This window comes from Oncorhynchus mykiss, chromosome 25 (assembly GCF_013265735.2).
Source record: "Oncorhynchus mykiss isolate Arlee chromosome 25, USDA_OmykA_1.1, whole genome shotgun sequence".
Classification (NCBI taxonomy): Eukaryota; Metazoa; Chordata; class Actinopteri; order Salmoniformes; family Salmonidae; genus Oncorhynchus; species Oncorhynchus mykiss.
This window is the reverse complement of record NC_048589.1, coordinates 44,791,573-44,811,157: the sequence shown is the minus strand read 5'-3', so window position 1 is coordinate 44,811,157 and position 19,585 is coordinate 44,791,573. Positions and strand designations below refer to the sequence as shown.

The 19,585-nt window shown below is 43.5% G+C and overlaps 2 protein-coding genes across 5 annotated transcripts in view; both read right to left on the bottom strand.

The window, feature by feature from the left end:
- LOC110505940 (probable N-acetyltransferase camello) overlaps positions 1-19,585 on the bottom strand; it is a 669,337-nt gene that overhangs the window by 91,308 nt on the left and 558,444 nt on the right. The gene's annotated exons all lie outside the window — the stretch shown is intronic.
- zmp:0000000662 (RING finger protein 145) overlaps positions 1-19,585 on the bottom strand; it is a 47,665-nt gene that overhangs the window by 18,107 nt on the left and 9,973 nt on the right. For 3 of the 4 annotated variants that reach the window (XM_036963103.1, XM_036963100.1, XM_036963101.1), the window contains 5 exons: positions 19,308-19,399; positions 18,779-19,020; positions 16,399-16,574; positions 9,432-9,572; positions 2,868-3,050 (listed from right to left, as the gene is read on the bottom strand). In XM_036963103.1, coding sequence (XP_036818998.1) covers positions 2,868-3,050; positions 9,432-9,572; positions 16,399-16,574; positions 18,779-19,020; positions 19,308-19,399 — 834 coding nt within the window. The remainder of the gene's footprint in view (positions 1-2,867; positions 3,051-9,431; positions 9,573-16,398; positions 16,575-18,778; positions 19,021-19,307; positions 19,400-19,585) is intronic. The other variant, XM_036963102.1, reaches the window with a different exon arrangement.

Here is a 19,585-nt window from a genome sequence, read left to right as displayed (position 1 = left end):
ACAGTGAAATGCTGAATACAACAGGTGTAGTAGACCTTACAGTGAAATGCTGAATACAACAGGTGTAGGTAGACCTCACAGTGAAATGCTGAATACAACAGGTGTAGTAGACCTTACAGTGAAATGTTGAATACAACAGGTGTAGTAGACCTCACAGTGAAATGCTGAATACAACAGGTGTAGTAGACCTTACAGTGAAATGCTGAATACAACAGGTGTAGTAGACCTTACAGTGAAATGCTGAATACAACAGGTGTAGTAGACCTCACAGTGAAATGCTGAATACAACAGGTGTAGTAGACCTCACAGTGAAATGCTGAATACAACAGGTGTAGTAGACCTCACAGTGAAATGCTGAATACAACAGGTGTAGTAGACCTGACAGTGAAATGCTGAATACAACAGGTGTAGTAGACCTTACAGTGAAATGCTGAATACAACAGGTGTAGTAGACCTTACAGTGAAATGCTGAATACAACAGGTGTAGTAGACCTTACAGTGAAATGCTGAATACAACAGGTGCAGTAGACCTTACAGTGAAATGCTGAATACAACAGGTGTAGTAGACCTCACAGTGAAATGCTGAATACAACAGGTGTAGTAGACCTCACAGTGAAATGCTGAATACAACAGGTGTAGTAGACCTTACAGTGAAATGCTGAATACAACAGGTGTAGTAGACCTTACAGTGAAATGCTGAATACAACAGGTGTAGGTAGACCTCACAGTGAAATGCTGAATACAACAGGTGTAGTAGACCTTACAGTGAAATGTTGAATACAACAGGTGTAGTAGACCTCACAGTGAAATGCTGAATACAACAGGTGTAGTAGACCTTACAGTGAAATGCTGAATACAACAGGTGTAGTAGACCTTACAGTGAAATGCTGAATACAACAGGTGTAGTAGACCTCACAGTGAAATGCTGAATACAACAGGTGTAGTAGACCTCACAGTGAAATGCTGAATACAACAGGTGTAGTAGACCTCACAGTGAAATGCTGAATACAACAGGTGTAGTAGACCTTACAGTGAAATGCTGAATACAACAGGTGTAGTAGACCTCACAGTGAAATGCTGAATACAACAGGTGTAGTAGACCTCACAGTGAAATGCTGAATACAACAGGTGTAGGTAGACCTCACAGTGAAATGCTGAATACAACAGGTGTAGTAGACCTTACAGTGAAATGCTGAATACAACAGGTGTAGTAGACCTTACAGTGAAATGCTGAATACAACAGGTGGAGTAGACCTCACAGTGAAATGCTGAATACAACAGGTGGAGTAGACCTCACAGTGAAATGCTGAATACAACAGGTGTAGTAGACCTTACAGTGAAATGCTGAATACAACAGGTGTAGTAGACCTTACAGTGAAATGCTGAATACAACAGGTGTAGTAGACCTTACAGTGAAATGCTGAATACAACAGGTGTAGTAGACCTTACAGTGAAATGCTGAATACAACAGGTGTAGTAGACCTTACAGTGAAATGCTGAATACAACAGGTGTAGTAGACCTTACAGTGAAATGCTGAATACAACAGGTGTAGTAGACCTTACAGTGAAATGCTGAATACAACAGGTGTAGTAGACCTTACAGTGAAATGCTGAATACAACAGGTGGAGTAGACCTTACAGTGAAATGCTGAATACAACAGGTGGAGTAGACCTCACAGTGAAATGTAGAATACAACAGGTGTAGTAGACCTTACAGTGAACTGCTGAATACAACAGGTGTAGTAGACCTTACAGTGAAATGCTGAATACAACAGGTGTAGTAGACCTCACAGTGAAATGCTGAATACAACAGGTGGAGTAGACCTCACAGTGAAATGTTGAATACAACAGGTGTAGTAGACCTCACAGTGAAATGCTGAATACAACAGGTGTAGGTAGACCTTACAGTGAAATGCTGAATACAACAGGTGTAGTAGACCTCACAGTGAAATGCTGAATACAACAGGTGTAGTAGACCTCACAGTGAAATGCTGAATACAACAGGTGTAGTAGACCTTACAGTGAAATGCTGAATACAACAGGTGTAGTAGACCTCACAGTGAAATGCTGAATACAACAGGTGGAGTAGACCTCACAGTGAAATGCTGAATACAACAGGTGGAGTAGACCTCACAGTGAAATGCTGAATACAACAGGTGTAGTAGACCTTACAGTGAAATGCTGAATACAACAGGTGTAGTAGACCTTACAGTGAAATGCTGAATACAACAGGTGTAGTAGACCTTACAGTGAAATGCTGAATACAACAGGTGTAGTAGACCTTACAGTGAAATGCTGAATACAACAGGTGTAGTAGACCTTACAGTGAAATGCTGAATACAACAGGTGTAGTAGACCTTACAGTGAAATGCTGAATACAACAGGTGTAGTAGACCTTACAGTGAAATGCTGAATACAACAGGTGTAGTAGACCTTACAGTGAAATGCTGAATACAACAGGTGGAGTAGACCTTACAGTGAAATGCTGAATACAACAGGTGGAGTAGACCTTTCAGTGAAATGTTTACTTTACAAGCCTTTTAACCAACAATACAGTTCAAGAAATACAGTTAAGAAAATATTTCCCAACTACAGTAAAACATTCTAAAAAGTAACAGAATAAAATAACGAGGCGATATACAGAGTCAGTGTGCAGGGTTATAGGTTAGTTGAGGTAATTTGGTGAAGTAACTATGCCTAGATAATAAACAGCGAGTAGCAGCAGTGTACAATGTAAATTGTCCAGTGGCCATTTGATTCATTGTTCAGCAGCCTTATGGCTTGGGGGGGGTAGAGAATCAGTGTACAACGATACATACCATTTTGAGCCAGAACATGTGTGACTGCTCTTAAGCTATTGACTGTACCTGTTTCTAGACGCCCCCAGGGCCAGGATGATGGGGTCTGTGATCTCTATCATGGACTGCAGAGTGGAGGTGACGACGATGAAGAGGATGATACTGAGGAGGAAGGTGCGTTGCAGAGCCTGCATGTCTAAAAGACCCGTCTGAAGAGCCAGCAGCAGCAACGTTACCCCTTCAGTCACACCTCTGGTGGGGAGACACACAGACACACAGACTCAACGTTACCCCCTCAGTCACTCCTCTGGTGGGGAGACACACAGACTCAACGTTACCCCCTCAGTCACTCCACCGGTGGGGAGACACACAGACACACAGACTCAACGTTACCCCCTCAGTCACTCCTCTGGTGGGGAGAAACACAACGTTACCCCTTCAGTCACTCCTCTGGTGGGGAGAAACACAACGTTACCCCCTCAGTCACTCCTCTGGTGGGGAGAAACACAATGTTACCCCCTCAGTCACTCCTCTGGTGGGGAGAAACACAACGTTACCCCCTCAGTCACTCCTCTGGTGGGGAGACACACAGACTCAACGTTACCCCCTCAGTCACACCTCTGGTGGGGAGAAACACAACGTTACCCCTTCAGTCACACCTCTGGTGGGGAGACACACAACGTTACCCCTTCAGTCACACCACTGGTGGGGAGACACCCAGACACACAGACTCAACGTTACCCCCTCAGTCACACCTCTGGTGGGGAGACACACAACGTTACCCCTTCAGTCACACCTCTGGTGGGGAGACACACAACGTTACCCCCTCAGTCACTCCTCTGGTGGGGAGACACACAACGTTACCCCTTCAGTCACAACTCTGGTGGGGAGACACACAACGTTACCCCTTCAGTCACACCTCTGGTGGGGAGACACACAACGTTACCCCTTCAGTCACACCTCTGGTGGGGAGAAACACAACGTTACCCCCTCAGTCACACCTCTGGTGGGGAGACACACAACGTTACCCCTTCAGTCACACCTCTGGTGGGGAGACACACAACGTTACCCCCTCAGTCACTCCTCTGGTGGGGAGACACACAACGTTACCCCTTCAGTCACAACTCTGGTGGGGAGAAACACAACGTTACCCCCTTCAGTCACACCTCTGGTGGGGAGACACACAACGTTACCCCCTCAGTCACTCCTCTGGTGGGGAGACACACAACGTTACCCCTTCAGTCACAACTCTGGTGGGGAGAAACACAACGTTACCCCCTCAGTCACTCCTCTGGTGGGGAGACACACAACGTTACCCCTTCAGTCACAACTCTGGTGGGGAGAAACACAACGTTACCCCCTCAGTCACTCCTCTGGTGGGGAGACACACAACGTTACCCCCTCAGTCACTCCTCTGGTGGGGAGACACACAGACTCAACGTTACCCCCTCAGTCACTCCTCTGGTGGGGAGACACACAGACTCAACGTTACCCCTTCAGTCACACCTCTGGTGGGGAGAAACACAACGTTACCCCCTCAGTCACTCCTCTGGTGGGGAGACACACAGACTCAACGTTACCCCCTCAGTCACTCCTCTGGTGGGGAGAAACACAACGTTACCCCCTCAGTCACTCCTCTGGTGGGGAGACACACAGACTCAACGTTACCCCCTCAGTCACACCTCTGGTGGGGAGACACACAACGTTACCCCCTCAGTCACTCCTCTGGTGGGGAGACACACAGACTCAACGTTACCCCCTCAGTCACTCCTCTGGTGGGGAGAAACACAACGTTACCCCCTCAGTCACTCCTCTGGTGGGGAGAAACACAACGTTACCCCCTCAGTCACTCCTCTGGTGGGGAGAAACACAACGTTACCCCCTCAGTCACTCCTCTGGTGGGGAGAAACACAACGTTACCCCCTCAGTCACACCTCTGGTGGGGAGACACACAACGTTACCCCCTCAGTCACTCCTCTGGTGGGGAGACACACAACGTTACCCCCTCAGTCACTCCTCTGGTGGGGAGACACACAGACACACAGACTCAACGTTACCCCCTCAGTCACTCCTCTGGTGGGGGAAACACACACACAGACAGAGACACGCACACACACACACACACAGACACGCACAGACAGACACGTACACACACACACACACACACACACAGACACACACACACACTAATACTTGTAATGGTGCTCCTGAGAGAAATTCAACCACATAATGAAACAGAGTCAAGAAGTATTGCTGATTCTGTATTCCCTCTATAGTGCACTGCAGAAGAGAATAGGGCCCTGGTCTACAGTAGTGTTCTATATAGGGTCCTGGTCTACAGTAGTGTTCTATATAGGGTCCTGGTCTACAGTAGTGTTCTATATAGGGTCCTGGTCAACAGTAGTGTTCTATATAGGGCCCTGGTCAACAGTAGTGTTCTATATAGGGCCCTGGTCAACAGTAGTGTTCTATATAGGGTCCTGGTCTACAGTAGTGCTCTATATAGGGTCCTGGACTACAATAGTGCTCTATATAGGGTCCTGGTCTACAGTAGTGTTCTATATAGGGCCCTGGTCAACAGTAGTGTTCTATATAGGGTCCTGGTCAACAGTAGTGTTCTATATAGGGTCCTGGTCTACAGTAGTGTTCTATATAGGGTCCTGGTCAACAGTAGTGTTCTATATAGGGTCCTGGTCTACAGTAGTGTTCTATATAGGGTCCTGGTCTACAGTAGTGTACTATATAGGGTCCTGGTCTACAGTAGTGTTCTATATAGGGCCCTGGTCAACAGTAGTGTTCTATATAGGGTCCTGGTCAACAGTAGTGTTCTATATAGGGTCCTGGTCTACAGTAGTGTACTATATAGGGAATAGGGCCCTGGTCTACAGTAGTGTTCTATATAGGGAATAGGGTCCTGGTCAACAGTAGTGTTCTATATAGGGTCCTGGTCAACAGTAGTGTTCTATATAGGGCCCTGGTCAACAGTAGTGTTCTATATAGGGTCCTGGTCAACAGTAGTGTTCTATATAGGGTCCTGGTCTACAGTAGTGTACTATATAGGGAATAGGGTCCTGGTCAACAGTAGTGTTCTATATAGGGTCCTGGTCAACAGTAGTGTTCTATATTGGGTCCTAGTCAACAGTAGTGTTCTATATAGGGTCCTGGTCAACAGTAGTGTTCTATATAGGGTCCTGGTCTACAGTAGTGTTCTATATTGGGTCCTGGTCAACAGTAGTGTTCTATATAGGGTCCTGGTCAACAGTAGTGTTCTATATAGGGTCCTGGTCTACAGTAGTGTTCTATATAGGGTCCTGGTCTACAGTAGTGTTCTATATAGGGAATAGGGTCCTGGTCTACAGTAGTGTTCTATATAGGGTCCTGGTCTACAGTAGTGTTCTATATAGGGTCCTGGTCAACAGTAGTGTTCTATATAGGGTCCTGGTCTACAGTAGTGTTCTATATAGGGTCCTGGTCAACAGTAGTGTTCTATATAGGGTCCTGGTCAACAGTAGTGTTCTATATAGGGTCCTGGTCTACAGTAGTGTACTATATAGGGTCCTGGTCAACAGTAGTGTTCTATATAGGGTCCTGGTCTACAGTAGTGTTCTATATAGGGTCCTGGTCAACAGTAGTGTTCTATATAGGGTCCTGGTCAACAGTAGTGTTCTATATAGGGTCCTGGTCAACAGTAGTGTTCTATATAGGGTCCTGGTCTACAGTAGTGTTCTATATAGGGTCCTGGTCAACAGTAGTGTTCTATATAGGGTCCTGTTCAACAGTAGTGTTCTATATAGGGTCCTGGTCAACAGTAGTGTTCTATATAGGGCCCTGGTCAACAGTAGTGTTCTATATAGGGTCCTGGTCTACAGTAGTGTTCTATATAGGGTCCTGGTCAACAGTAGTGTTCTATATAGGGAATAGGGCTCTGGTCTACAGTAGTGTTCTATATAGGGCCCTGGTCAACAGTAGTGTTCTATATAGGGTCCTGGTCTACAGTAGTGTTCTATATAGGGTCCTGGTCAACAGTAGTGTTCTATATAGGGAATAGGGCTCTGGTCTACAGTAGTGTTCTATATAGGGTCCTGGTCAACAGTAGTGTTCTATATAGGGTCCTGGTCTACAGTAGTGTTCTATATAGGGTCCTGGTCAACAGTAGTGTTCTATATAGGGAATAGGGCTCTAGTCTACAGTAGTGTTCTATATAGGGTCCTGGTCAACAGTAGTGTTCTATATAGGGTCCTGGTCTACAGTAGTGTTCTATATAGGGTCCTGGTCAACAGTAGTGTTCTATATAGGGTCCTGGTCTACAGTAGTGTTCTATATAGGGTCCTGGTCAACAGTAGTGTTCTATATAGGGAATAGGGTCCTGGTCTACAGTAGTGTTCTATATAGGGTCCTGGTCTACAGTAGTGTTCTATATAGGGAATAGGGTCCTGGTCTACAGTAGTGTTCTATATAGGGTCCTGGTCAACAGTAGTGTTCTATATAGGGTCCTGGTCTACAGTAGTGTTCTATATAGGGTCCTGGTCAACAGTAGTGTTCTATATAGGGAATAGGGTCCTGGTCTACAGTAGTGTTCTATATAGGGTCCTGGTCAATAGTAGTGTTCTATATAGGGAATAGGGTCCTGGTCTACAGTAGTGTTCTATATAGGGTCCTGTTCAACAGTAGTGTTCTATATAGGGTCCTGGTCAACAGTAGTGTTCTATATAGGGTCCTGGTCTACAGTAGTGTTCTATATAGGGTCCTGGTCTACAGTAGTGTTCTATATAGGGTCCTGGTCTACAGTAGGGTTCTATATAGGGTCCTGGTCTACAGTAGTGTTCTATATAGGGTCCTGGACTACAGTAGTGTTCTATATAGGGTCCTGGTCTACAGTAGTGTTCTATATAGGGTCCTGGTCTACAGTAGTGTTCTATATAGGGTCCTGGTCAACAGTAGTGTTCTATATAGGGTCCTGGTCAACAGTAGTGTTCTATATAGGGTCCTGGTCAACAGTAGTGTTCTATATAGGGTCCTGTTCAACAGTAGTGTTCTATATAGGGTCCTGGACTACAGTAGTGTGCTATATAGGGTCCTGGTCAACAGTAGTGTTCTATATAGGGTCCTGGTCAACAGTAGTGTTCTATATAGGGTCCTGGTCAACAGTAGTGTTCTATATAGGGTCCTGGTCTACAGTAGTGTTCTATATAGGGTCCTGGTCAACAGTAGTGTTCTATATAGGGTCCTGGTCTACAGTAGTGTTCTATATAGGGTCCTGGTCAACAGTAGTGTTCTATATAGGGTCCTGGTCTACAGTAGTGTTCTATATTGGGTCCTGGTCTACAGTAGTGTTCTATATAGGGTCCTGGTCTACAGTAGTGTTCTATATAGGGTCCTGGTCTACAGTAGTGTTCTATATAGGGTCCTAGTCAACAGTAGTGTTCTATATAGGGCCCTGGTCTACAGTAGTGTTCTATATAGGGTCCTGGTCTACCGTAGTGTTCTATATAGGGCCCTGGTCTACAGTAGTGTTCTATATAGGGTCCTGGTCTACAGTAGTGTTCTATATAGGGTCCTAGTCAACAGTAGTGTTCTATATAGGGTCCTGGTCTACAGTAGTGTTCTATATAGGGTCCTGGTCTACAGTAGTGTTCTATATAGGGTCCTGGTCTACAGTAGTGTTCTATATAGGGTCCTGGTCAACAGTAGTGTTCTATATAGGGTCCTGGTCTACAGTAGTGTTCTATATAGGGTCCTGGTCAACAGTAGTGTTCTATATAGGGTCCTGGTCTACAGTAGTGTTCTATATAGGGTCCTAGTCAACAGTAGTGTTCTATATAGGGTTCTGGTCTACAGTAGTGTTCTATATAGGGTCCTGGTCTACAGTAGTGTACTATATAGGGTCCTGGTCTACAGTAGTGTTCTATATAGGGAATAGGGCCCTGGTCAACAGTAGTGTACTATATAGGGTCCTGGTCTACAGTAGTGTACTATATAGGGAATAGGGCCCTGGTCAACAGTAGTGTTCTATACAGGGAATAGGGCCCTGGTCAACAGTAGTGTTCTATATAGGGAATAGGGCCCTGGTCAACAGTAGTGTTCTATATAGGGAATAGGGTCCTGGTCAACATTAGTGCTCTATATAGGGAATAGGACCCTGGTCAACAGTAGTGTACTATATAGGGAATAGGGCCCTGGTCAACAGTAGTGTACTATATAGGGAATAGGGCCCTGGTCAACAGTAGTGTACTATATAGGGAATAGGGCTCTGGTCAACAGTAGTGTTCTATATAGGGTCCTGGTCAACAGTAGTGTACTATATAGGGAATAAGACCCTGGTCAACAGTAGTGTACTATATAGGGAATAGGACCCTGGTCAACAGTAGTGTACTATATAGGGAATAGGACTCTGGTCAACAGTAGTGCACTATATAGGGAATAGGGCCCTGGTCAACAGTAGTACACTATATAGGGAATAGGACTCTGGTCAACAGTAGTGCACTATATAGGGAATAGGGCCCTGGTCAACAGTAGTGTACTATATAGGGAATAGGGTCCTGGTCAACAGTAGTGTACTATATAGGGAATAGGGTGCCATTTTGGGATGCAGTCCTAGACACCTGCCTTGTGTAACCCAACCCCCCAGCCCACCTGTGCATGACGTTGTCATTCTGTACTGCAGTGTAGCCCCCCAGGTAGAACTTGGTGAGGTTGAGCAGCCCCAGGCCCAGGTAAGACACCACCGACGTCAGGCCCAGCAGGGAGTAGGGCGTGACACAGCACTCAGAGACACTGAGGAGAGAACACAGACAGACACAGCACTCAGAGACACTGAGGAGAGAGAGAGGGCGGGCGGGCGGGCGGACGGACAGGTGATAGATAATATGTTGATCTTCTTTATCTTCAGAGCCTTCAGAAAGTATTCACACCTTTTTACACATTTGGTTGTGTTACATAGTGGGATTAAAATGGATTCAATACATAGTTGGATTAAAATGGATTCAAGACATAGTGGGATTAAAATGGATTCAAGACATAGTTGGATTAAAATGGATTCAATATATAGTGGGATTAAAATGGATTCAATACATAGTGGGATTAAAATGGATTCAAGGTATACATAGTGGGATAAAAATGGATTCAATACATAGTGGGATTAAAATGGATTCAATACATAGTGGGATTAAAATGGATTCAAGGCATACACAGTGGGATTAAAATGGATTCAAGACATACATAGTGGGATTAAAATGGATTCAAGGCATACATAGTGGGATAAAAATGGATTCAATACATAGTGGGATTAAAATGGATTCAATACATAGTGGGATTAAAATGGATTCAATACATAGTGGGATTAAAATGGATTCAAGGTATACATAGTGGGATAAAAATGGATTCAATACATAGTGGGATTAAAATGGATTCAATACATAGTGGGATTAAAATGGATTCAATACATAGTGGGATTAAAATGGATTCAAGACAGTGGGATTAAAATGGATTCAAGACATAGTGGGATTAAAATGGATTCAAGACAGTGGGATTAAAATGGATTCAAGACATAGTGGGATTAAAATGAATTCAAGACATAGATGGATTAAAATGGATTCAAGACACAGTGGAATTAAAATGGATTCAATACACACTGGGATTAAAATGGATTCAATACACAGTGGGATTAAAATGGATTCAATACATAGTGGGATTAAAATGGATTCAAGACAGTGGGATTAAAATGGATTCAAGACATAGTGGGATTAAAATGAATTCAAGACATAGATGGATTAAAATGGATTCAAGACACAGTGGGATTAAAATGGATTCAATACACACTGGGATTAAAATGGATTCAATACACAGTGGGATTAAAATGGATTCAAGACACAGTGGGATTAAAATGGATTCAATACACACTGGGATTAAAATGGATTCAATACACAGTGGGATTAAAATGGATTCAATACATAGTGGGATTAAAATGGATTCAATACACAGTGGGATTAAAATGGATTCAATACATAGTGGGATTAAAATGGATTCAATACATAGTGGGATTAAAATGGATTCAATACATAGTGGGATTAAAATGGATTCAATACACAGTGGGATTAAAATGGATCTCATTGTCATTTCGTGTCAACGATCTACACAAAATACTATGTAATGTCAAAGTGGAAGAAAAATTCAAAATTTTCTAAAAGATGAAAAATAAAACACTTTCTTGATGACATAAATGTTCAACCCTGAGTCAATAGATGTTAGAAGCACCTTTGGCAGCGATTACAGCTGTGTCTCTAAGTCTCTAAGAGCTGTGAGTCTTTCTGGGTAAATCTCTAAAAGCTATGAGTCTTTCTGGGTAAATCTCTAAAAGCTGTGAGTCTTTCTGGGTAAGTCTCTAAGAGGTGTGAGTCTTTCTAGGTAAATCTCTAAGAGCTGTGAGTCTTTCTGGATAAGTCTCTAAGAGCTGTGAGGCTTTCTGGATAAGTCTCTAAGAGCTGTGAGGCTTTCTGGGTAAGTATCTAAGAGCTGTGAGTCTTTCTGGGTAAGTCTCTAAGAGCTGTGAGTCTTTCTAGGTAAGTCTCTAAGAGCTGTGAGGCTTTCTGGGTAAGTCTCTAAGAGCTTTGCACACCTGGATTGTACAATATTTGCACATGATTAATTTTACAATTCTTTAAGCTCTGTCAAGTTGTTTGTTGATCATTGCTAGACAGCCATTTTCAAGCCGATTTAAACCTGTAACTTTTTGGGGCGACCGGACCAAATGCACATAGAAATGTGTGTTATAGATCAGTCATTCTCATTGAAAGCCAGTCTAAGAAGCTGTAGATCTGTTCCATGTACGTTATTTCTATGCTTCCCGTTCTTAAATTTAGTTTTCATGTCTTTTACTTTCGGTTTTGTACACCAGCTTCAAAGAGCTGAAAACTAAATATTTTTTGGGGGTTATTGAAAATATATTTCACAACGGTTTAGATGGTACACTGATTCTCTACAACATATTCCTTTATATTTGTCACATAAACTGAAATTAGGACAAACTATTTTTGGAGCAATTTAGTGCATAGTGCATCTCTAAGTCAAAACTGTAACTAGGCCACTAGGGAACATTCAGTGTCGTCTTGGTAAGCGACTCCAGTGTAGATTTGGCCTTTGTGTTTTTAGGTTATTGTCCTGCTGAAAGGTGAATTTCTTCTCCCAATGTCTGGTGGAAAGCAGACTGAACCAGGTTTTCCTCCAGAGTTTTTTTTTTTCCCCCTCAGCTTAACTCCAGTATGTTTATGTTTATCCTTAAACTCCCTAGTCAACAAACATGAATGACATCACACTTGCTCAGACCCACACGTTCCCACAATATCAACACCAAATGTTGTTTCTAATAACTTGTAAGACTCTGCCCCATATCACTTCAGATTGTGTTACGTTGTTTCTGTCGCTAGACAGATTTATTTTATTTTTTTATTTCAATAAAAAATCTGTTATGTTATTAATGTTTGTTGAAATGTATGCATGTAAATGTTACATTGTCTATTGTTTTTGTCGATGTATGTTTGTGTTTATTGTAAAAAAATATGAGCAAAAAAACTCACTAGTCCTTGCCAATGACAAGCATACTCATAACATGATACAGCCACCACCATGCTTGAAAATATAAAGAGTGGTACTCAGTGATGTTGTGTTGGATTTGTCCCAAACATACAGTACACGCTTTGTATTCATAAAGCCATATGTTTTTCAGTAATACTTTAGTGCCGTGTTGGAAACAGGAAGCATGTTTTGGAATATTGGAATATTGTTATTCTGTACAAGATTAATTATTTTCACTCTGTCATTCAGGTTATCATTGTTGATTAATTATCGTAGCCATTAAACTCTGTAACTGTTTTAAAGTTAACATTTGTCTCATGATGAAATCCCTGAGCGGTTTCCTTCCTCTCCGGCAACTGAGTTAGGAAGGACGCCTGTATCTTTGTAGTGACTGGGTGTATTGATACATCAGCCAGAGTGTAATTAATAACTTCACCATGCTCAAAGGGATATTCACCCATCTACCAATAGGTGTCCTCCCTCAGTGAGGCATTGTAAAACCTCCCTGGTCTTTGTCGTTGAATCTGTGTTTGAAATCCACTGCTCGACTGAGGTACCTTACAGTCACTCAAAAATCATGTTAAACACTATTATTGCACACAGAGTGAGTCCATGAAACTTATTATGTGACTTGTTGAGCACATTTGTGATTTGTTTCAGGAAACTAGGAGTATGTCGTGGGTCACTACCTCACAGGAGAGACATTTGAAAGTCAACTTTGAATTTTTTGTTGTTGTCAGAAATGCCTTCTGGAACATTTGAACTTTCATGTGCCTTAACTCACTTGTATGCCATCTGTAAAAACGAATAAAAATGTTAAATTACTAGCCTAGTTGGTTAAGCCACAGAAAAAGGAAGGAACCTTCCCGCTAGCCATGATTGGCTGAGATAATGAGTGGGCTGGCATTGCCGAGAGATGCGTTCAGATTGGTCTGCCATGTAGCATGCTTCTGTCTTTCTAATGTGGCTTTTTTTTTATAAAGATATCACGTAGTAGAACTGCAAAAGTGTTGCTTTCCACTTTCTGGAGGACTGAGTTTTGAAATCAGTGGAATCAGAGTATGATAGCTAAGGAGATGTAGAAATTTCTGCCGTTTGATTGCAAATATGCAGATATGCAGTCGAAAAGAGAACACACAGAAAGTCGTTTTCATTTCAAGTTAAAACTAGTGATCCCACATGCGGGAGTGATCCCGCATCGACTGAAACTAATTAGCATAACGCAACCGACATAAATATTCCTATTCATGAAAATCACAAATGAAATATATTGAGACACAGCTTAGCCTTTTGTTAATCACCCTGTCATCTCAGATTTTCAAAATATGCTTTACAGCCAAAGCTAGACAAGCATTTGTGTAAGTTTATCGATAGCCTAGCATAGCATTATGCCCTGCTAGCAGCAGGCAACCTTGTCACGAAAATCAGAAAAGCAATCAAATTAAATCGTTTACCTTTGATGAGCTTCGGATGTTTTCACTCACGAGACTCCCAGGTAGATAGCCAAAGTTCATTTTTTCCCAAAAGTTTATTTTTGTAGGCGAAATAGCTCCATTTGTTCTTCACGTTTGGCTGAGAAATCGCCCGGAAATTGTAGTCACGAAAACGCCGAAAAATATTCCAAATTAGCTCCATAATATTGACAGAAACATGGCAAACATTGTTTATAGTCAATCCTCAAGGTGTTTTTCTAATATCTATTCGATAATATATCCATCGGGACAATTGGTTTTTCAGTAGGACCGATTGGAAAAATGGCTACCTCTGTATTTTACGCGAGAGTCACTCTGGGAGCCATCAGGTGACCACTTGCGCAATGTAGCCGCTTACGGGTATTCTTCAACATAAATGCATAAAACTACGTCACAATGCTGTAGACACCTTCGGGAATACGGAAAGAAAGAGTAATCTGGTTGATAGCCCATTCACTGCTCAATAGGGACCCATTGGAACGCAGCGCTTTCAAAACATGAGGCACTTCCGGATTGGATTTCTCAGGCTTTCGCCTGCAATATCAGTTCTGTTGGACTCACAGACAATATTTTTACAGTTTTGGAAACTTTAGAGTGTTTTCTATCCAAAGCTGTCAATTATATGCATATTCTAGCATCTTGTTCTGACAAAATATCCCGTTTACTACGAGAACGTTATTTTTCCAAAAATGAAAATACTGCCCCCTAGACACAAAAGGTTAAAGCTAACATTAGCTGACTGGCTCACTAGCTAACATTACCTGTATGATCTGTGTAGTAATATTATTTGTATCTCAGAGCCATTTGCATTGCTAGTTACAGCCTAATGTTAGCTAGTTAGCTAACATTGAACCTGTTTTGGTTAGCTACCTACAGATTCATGCAGGGTAGTAACGTTATGAGTTGGGATTATGGTTCATTGTTTAGCTAGCTAGCTACATGTCTAAACAAAAGACTCCACTATGCAAGTAACCATTTCGATAGAATGTTCATGGTGTCATTTCGACAACTGTTGATAGACGTAGCTGGTAAATTCACTCTCGTCTGAGTGCCACAGCGCAGACTAACTGACACATTTATGAACGCTCGACACCCGTTGAATACGGTCGGTGTGGGTAAACGTTGGCAAAAAAATTTTTTTTATTAAATTGTTGACGGCAGCACAGTTACAAGTCACCAACGCTCTGGATAACATGAAAACAGCCTAACCAGCTCTGCTAGGGAAAGTAAAATGGTCAGAGTGAGGTGTTGTGTCTGGAAGTAGCTAGCAAGTTAGCCAACGTTAGCCAGTTAGCTTGGGTTCTTGACTGCTGTTGTAACTAATCCTCGGCCAGAGCGTCCAGTGTGAGCTCTGAACGCTCCGAGAGCCAAACGCTCTGAATTTACGAACGGACAATCTGACACCGCTCTGGGTTTATGAACGCCCAGAGTGCACTCTGGCACTCCAGATTGAATTTATGAACACACCCGTAGTATAAACCAGCCTTTAGTCTTGGTTGTTTAGTACATGGCATCCGATGTGAATCCTTAAAGAGATGGGTGGGGCTAAAGCTTAAGAGGGTGTGAACGATGCTGAATGGGTGGGGCTAAAGCTTAAGAGGGTGTGAACGATGCTGAATGGGTGGGGCTAAAGCTTAAGAGGGTGTGAACGATGCTGAATGGGTGTAGACAAAGAAGAGCTCTCCAGTAGGTGTACCAAAACATTCAAGGGCCATTTTCTCAAAAGTGTGTTTACAAGTTAATCAACTTTCAAAGCAGAATTACTTTCCCATTGTTCCTCAACTGTAGTGTATGATATACCATTTTATAGCTCTGAGTCTCTAATTTTATCCAATGTAAAAAAACACAATTTCAAATGTTACTAGATGAGACCGAATCGTGCCAGTCAGTCACATGTTTACTCCTGAACTTATTTAGGCTTTGCCATAACAAAGGAGTTGAATACTTATTGACTCAAGACATTTCAGCTATTCATTAATTTGTAAAAATGTCTAAAAACATAATTCCACTTTGACATTATGGGGTATTGTGGTGACACAACATTTCAATTGAATCCATTTTAAAATTCTGTCTGTAAGATAACAAAATGTAGAAACACTTAAGGGGTATGCATACTTTCTGAAAGCACTGTAGATACACGTACTGGTATCATGGATCTACAGGAGACTCAATACACATTTCTACCCAGAGTACGAGTGGTCGAGTTAGTGTACCAGAGAATTACATGTATCTCTAATGACTGTACCAGTCAGGGGAAGTCTACAGAGACCATGGCCCAGAGAGTCTTAGGAGCCAGGCGGTGAATTACATGCATCTCTAATGACTGTACCAGTCAGGGGAAGTCCATGGTGGTGGATGTGGAAACGCAGGTTTAAGTGTAGTACATGTATCAAGGGGTTGCAGCTTTCCCAAAAAATCCCTGTTGGAGGATTCCTGAATTTCATGCTTATTGCCCTCTGATTCTATGGAATCTTCCAACCAGGATTTCTGGAAAACCTGTGAATCTTGGGAAAGTTAACTGAATTATGTAACCCTTCATGTATCTCTATGGAGTGTACCTTGTGAGGAGGAAGAACAGCACCCCCTCATGGTTGCCTGTTGTATTGTTGGTCATGGAGTAAGAACACAGCTGGACCACAAACAGCACAGACCAGAACACACTGAACAACACTGGCACTGCAAACTGATTCCAGAGAGAGATAGTCACCGCTAGGAGTCTATACAGCTCTATCACCTGAGAGAGACAGAGAGAGAGAGGAAGTGGGTTAGTAATGTGTGAACAGAGACGGGTAGATGGTAGAGGGGGTTAGTAATGTGTAAACAGAGACGGGTAGATGGTAGACTGGGTTAGTCATGTGTGAACAGAGACGGGTAGATGGTAGAGGGGGTTAGTCATGTGTGAACAGAGACGGGTAGATGGTAGACTGGGTTGGTCATGTGTGAACAGAGACGGGTAGATGGTAGACTGGGTTGGTCATGTGTGAACAGAGACGGGTAGATGGTAGACTAGATTAGTCATGTGTAAACAGAGACGGGTAGATGGTAGACTAGATTAGTCATGTGTAAACAGAGACGGGTAGATGGTAGACTGGGTTAGTCATGTGTGAACAGAGACGGGTAGATGGTAGACTGGGTTAGTCATGTGTAAACAGAGACGGGTAGATGGTAGACTGGGTTAGTCATGTGTAAACAGAGACGGGTAGATGGTAGAGGGGGTTAGTCATGTGTGAACAGAGACGGGTAGATGGTAGACTGGGTTAGTCATGTGTAAACAGAGACGGGTAGATGGTAGACTGGGTTAGTCATGTGTGAACAGAGACGGGTAGATGGTAGACTGGGTTGGTCATGTGTAAACAGAGACGGGTAGATGGTAGACTGGGTTAGTCATGTGTAAACAGAGACGGGTAGATGGTAGACTGGGTTAGTCATGTGTGAACAGAGACGGGTAGATGGTAGACTGGGTTAGTCATGTGTGAACAGAGACGGGTAGATGGTAGACTGGGTTAGTCATGTGTGAACAGAGACGGGTAGATGGTAGACTGGGTTGGTCATGTGTGAACAGAGACGGGTAGATGGTAGACTGGGTTAGTCATGTGTGAACAGAGACGGGTAGATGGTAGACTGGGTTGGTCATGTGTGAACAGAGACGGGTAGATGGTAGACTGGGTTAGTCATGTGTGAACAGAGACGGGTAGATGGTAGACTGGGTTGGTCATGTGTAAACAGAGACGGGTAGATGGTAGACTGGGTTAGTCATGTGTGAACAGAGACGGGTAGATGGTAGACTGGGTTGGTCATGTGTAAACAGAGACGGGTAGATGGTAGACTGGGTTAGTCATGTGTAAACAGAGACGGGTAGATGGTAGACTAGATTAGTCATGTGTAAACAGAGACGGGTAAATGGTAGACTGGGTTAGTCATGTGTGAACAGAGACGGGTAGATGGTAGACTGGGTTAGTCATGTGTAAACAGAGACGGGTAGATGGTAGACTAGATTAGTCATGTGTAAACAGAGACGGGTAGATGGTAGACTGGGTTAGTCATGTTTAAACAGAGACGGGTAGATGGTAGACTGGGTTAGTCATGTGTGAACAGAGACGGGTAGATGGTAGACTGGGTTGGTCATGTGTGAACAGAGACGGGTAGATGGTAGACTGGGTTAGTCATGTGTGAACAGAGACGGGTAGATGGTAGACTGGGTTAGTCATGTGTAAACAGAGACGGGTAGATGGTAGACTGGGTTAGTCATGTGTGAACAGAGACGGGTAGATGGTAGACTGGGTTGGTCATGTGTAAACAGAGACGGGTAGATGGTAGACTGGGTTAGTCATGTGTGAACAGAGACGGGTAGATGGTAGACTGGGTTAGTCATGTGTAAACAGAGACGGGTAGATGGTAGACTGGGTTAGTCATGTGTGAACAGAGACGGGTAGATGGTAGACTGGGTTAGTCATGTGTGAACAGAGACGGGTAGATGGTAGACTGGGTTGGTCATGTGTGAACAGAGACGGGTAGATGGTAGACTGGGTTAGTCATGTGTGAACAGAGACGGGTAGATGGTAGACTGGGTTAGTCATGTGTGAACAGAGACGGGTAGATGGTAGACTGGGTTGGTCATGTGTGAACAGAGACGGGTAGATGGTAGACTGGGTTAGTCATGTGTGAACAGAGACGGGTAGATGGTAGACTGTGTTAGTCATGTGTAAACAGAGACGGGTAGATGGTAGACTGGGTTGGTCATGTGTGAACAGAGAGGGGGGGTTAGAGGGGATATCACTGTGGTGAGGGGGTTAGAGGGGAGGGGGTTAGAGGGGATATCACTGTGGTGAGGGGGTTAGAGGGGAGGGGGTTAGAGGGGATATCACTGTGGTGAGGGGGTTAGAGGGGATATCACTGTGGTGAGGGGGTTAGAGTGGAGGGGGTTAGAGGGGATATCACCTCCAGTTGAAGCAGTTCAGAGTAGGCTGCCCTGGCCAGCCGGTACGGCACGAACAGATTGGACAGGAGGAACATGGCCACACCTATTCCAGTCAGGGCCGTGGAGAAGGAGTTGACCAATAGCAGGGTGTTATGGGGCATGGCACAGAGACGGGCCAATAGGGGCAGAAGGTGGGCAGAGAACAGCCACACCTTCCTGGTCTTCATGAGGAAGGCACACAACGTACTCAATATGACCTGACCTACACACACAGGGGCACATAAACACAAACCAACGAGAGAGAGAGAGAGAGAGAGAGAGAGAGAGAGAGAGAGGGAGAGGGAGAGGGAGAGGGAGAGAGAGAGAGAAAAAGAGAGAGAGAGAAAGAGAGAGAGAGAGAGAGAGACAGAGAGAGACAGAGAGAGAGAGAGACAAAAAGAGAGTTTAAAAATAAGCTATATTATGGTTTGTACAGAGAGTTGTCATGGACAGTAGCCAGTGTTAACTATGGGAAAACAAAGGGATATAGTGCAAGTGTGTGTGACTTACTAGTCAGGGAAGAGACAAAGCGGTTGAAGGCCTGAGAGTCGAGGTACAGGGCTCCGTCATACCCATACTGCACCTCTCCATGGACATAGTCCCTGTGGAAAAAAACACATCAACGGTCACTCACCATGTCAACAACAGCAAAGGGAAAACCTCTTTCAAATCTGGTTTTATAAAGATAGACCAAAGAGGAAAAACAGTAAATAAGCTTTTATGACCAATTAAGCTCTACTAGCATTCTGGGAAGTGTAGTTGTTCTCAACAGATTGACCCAAGACGTA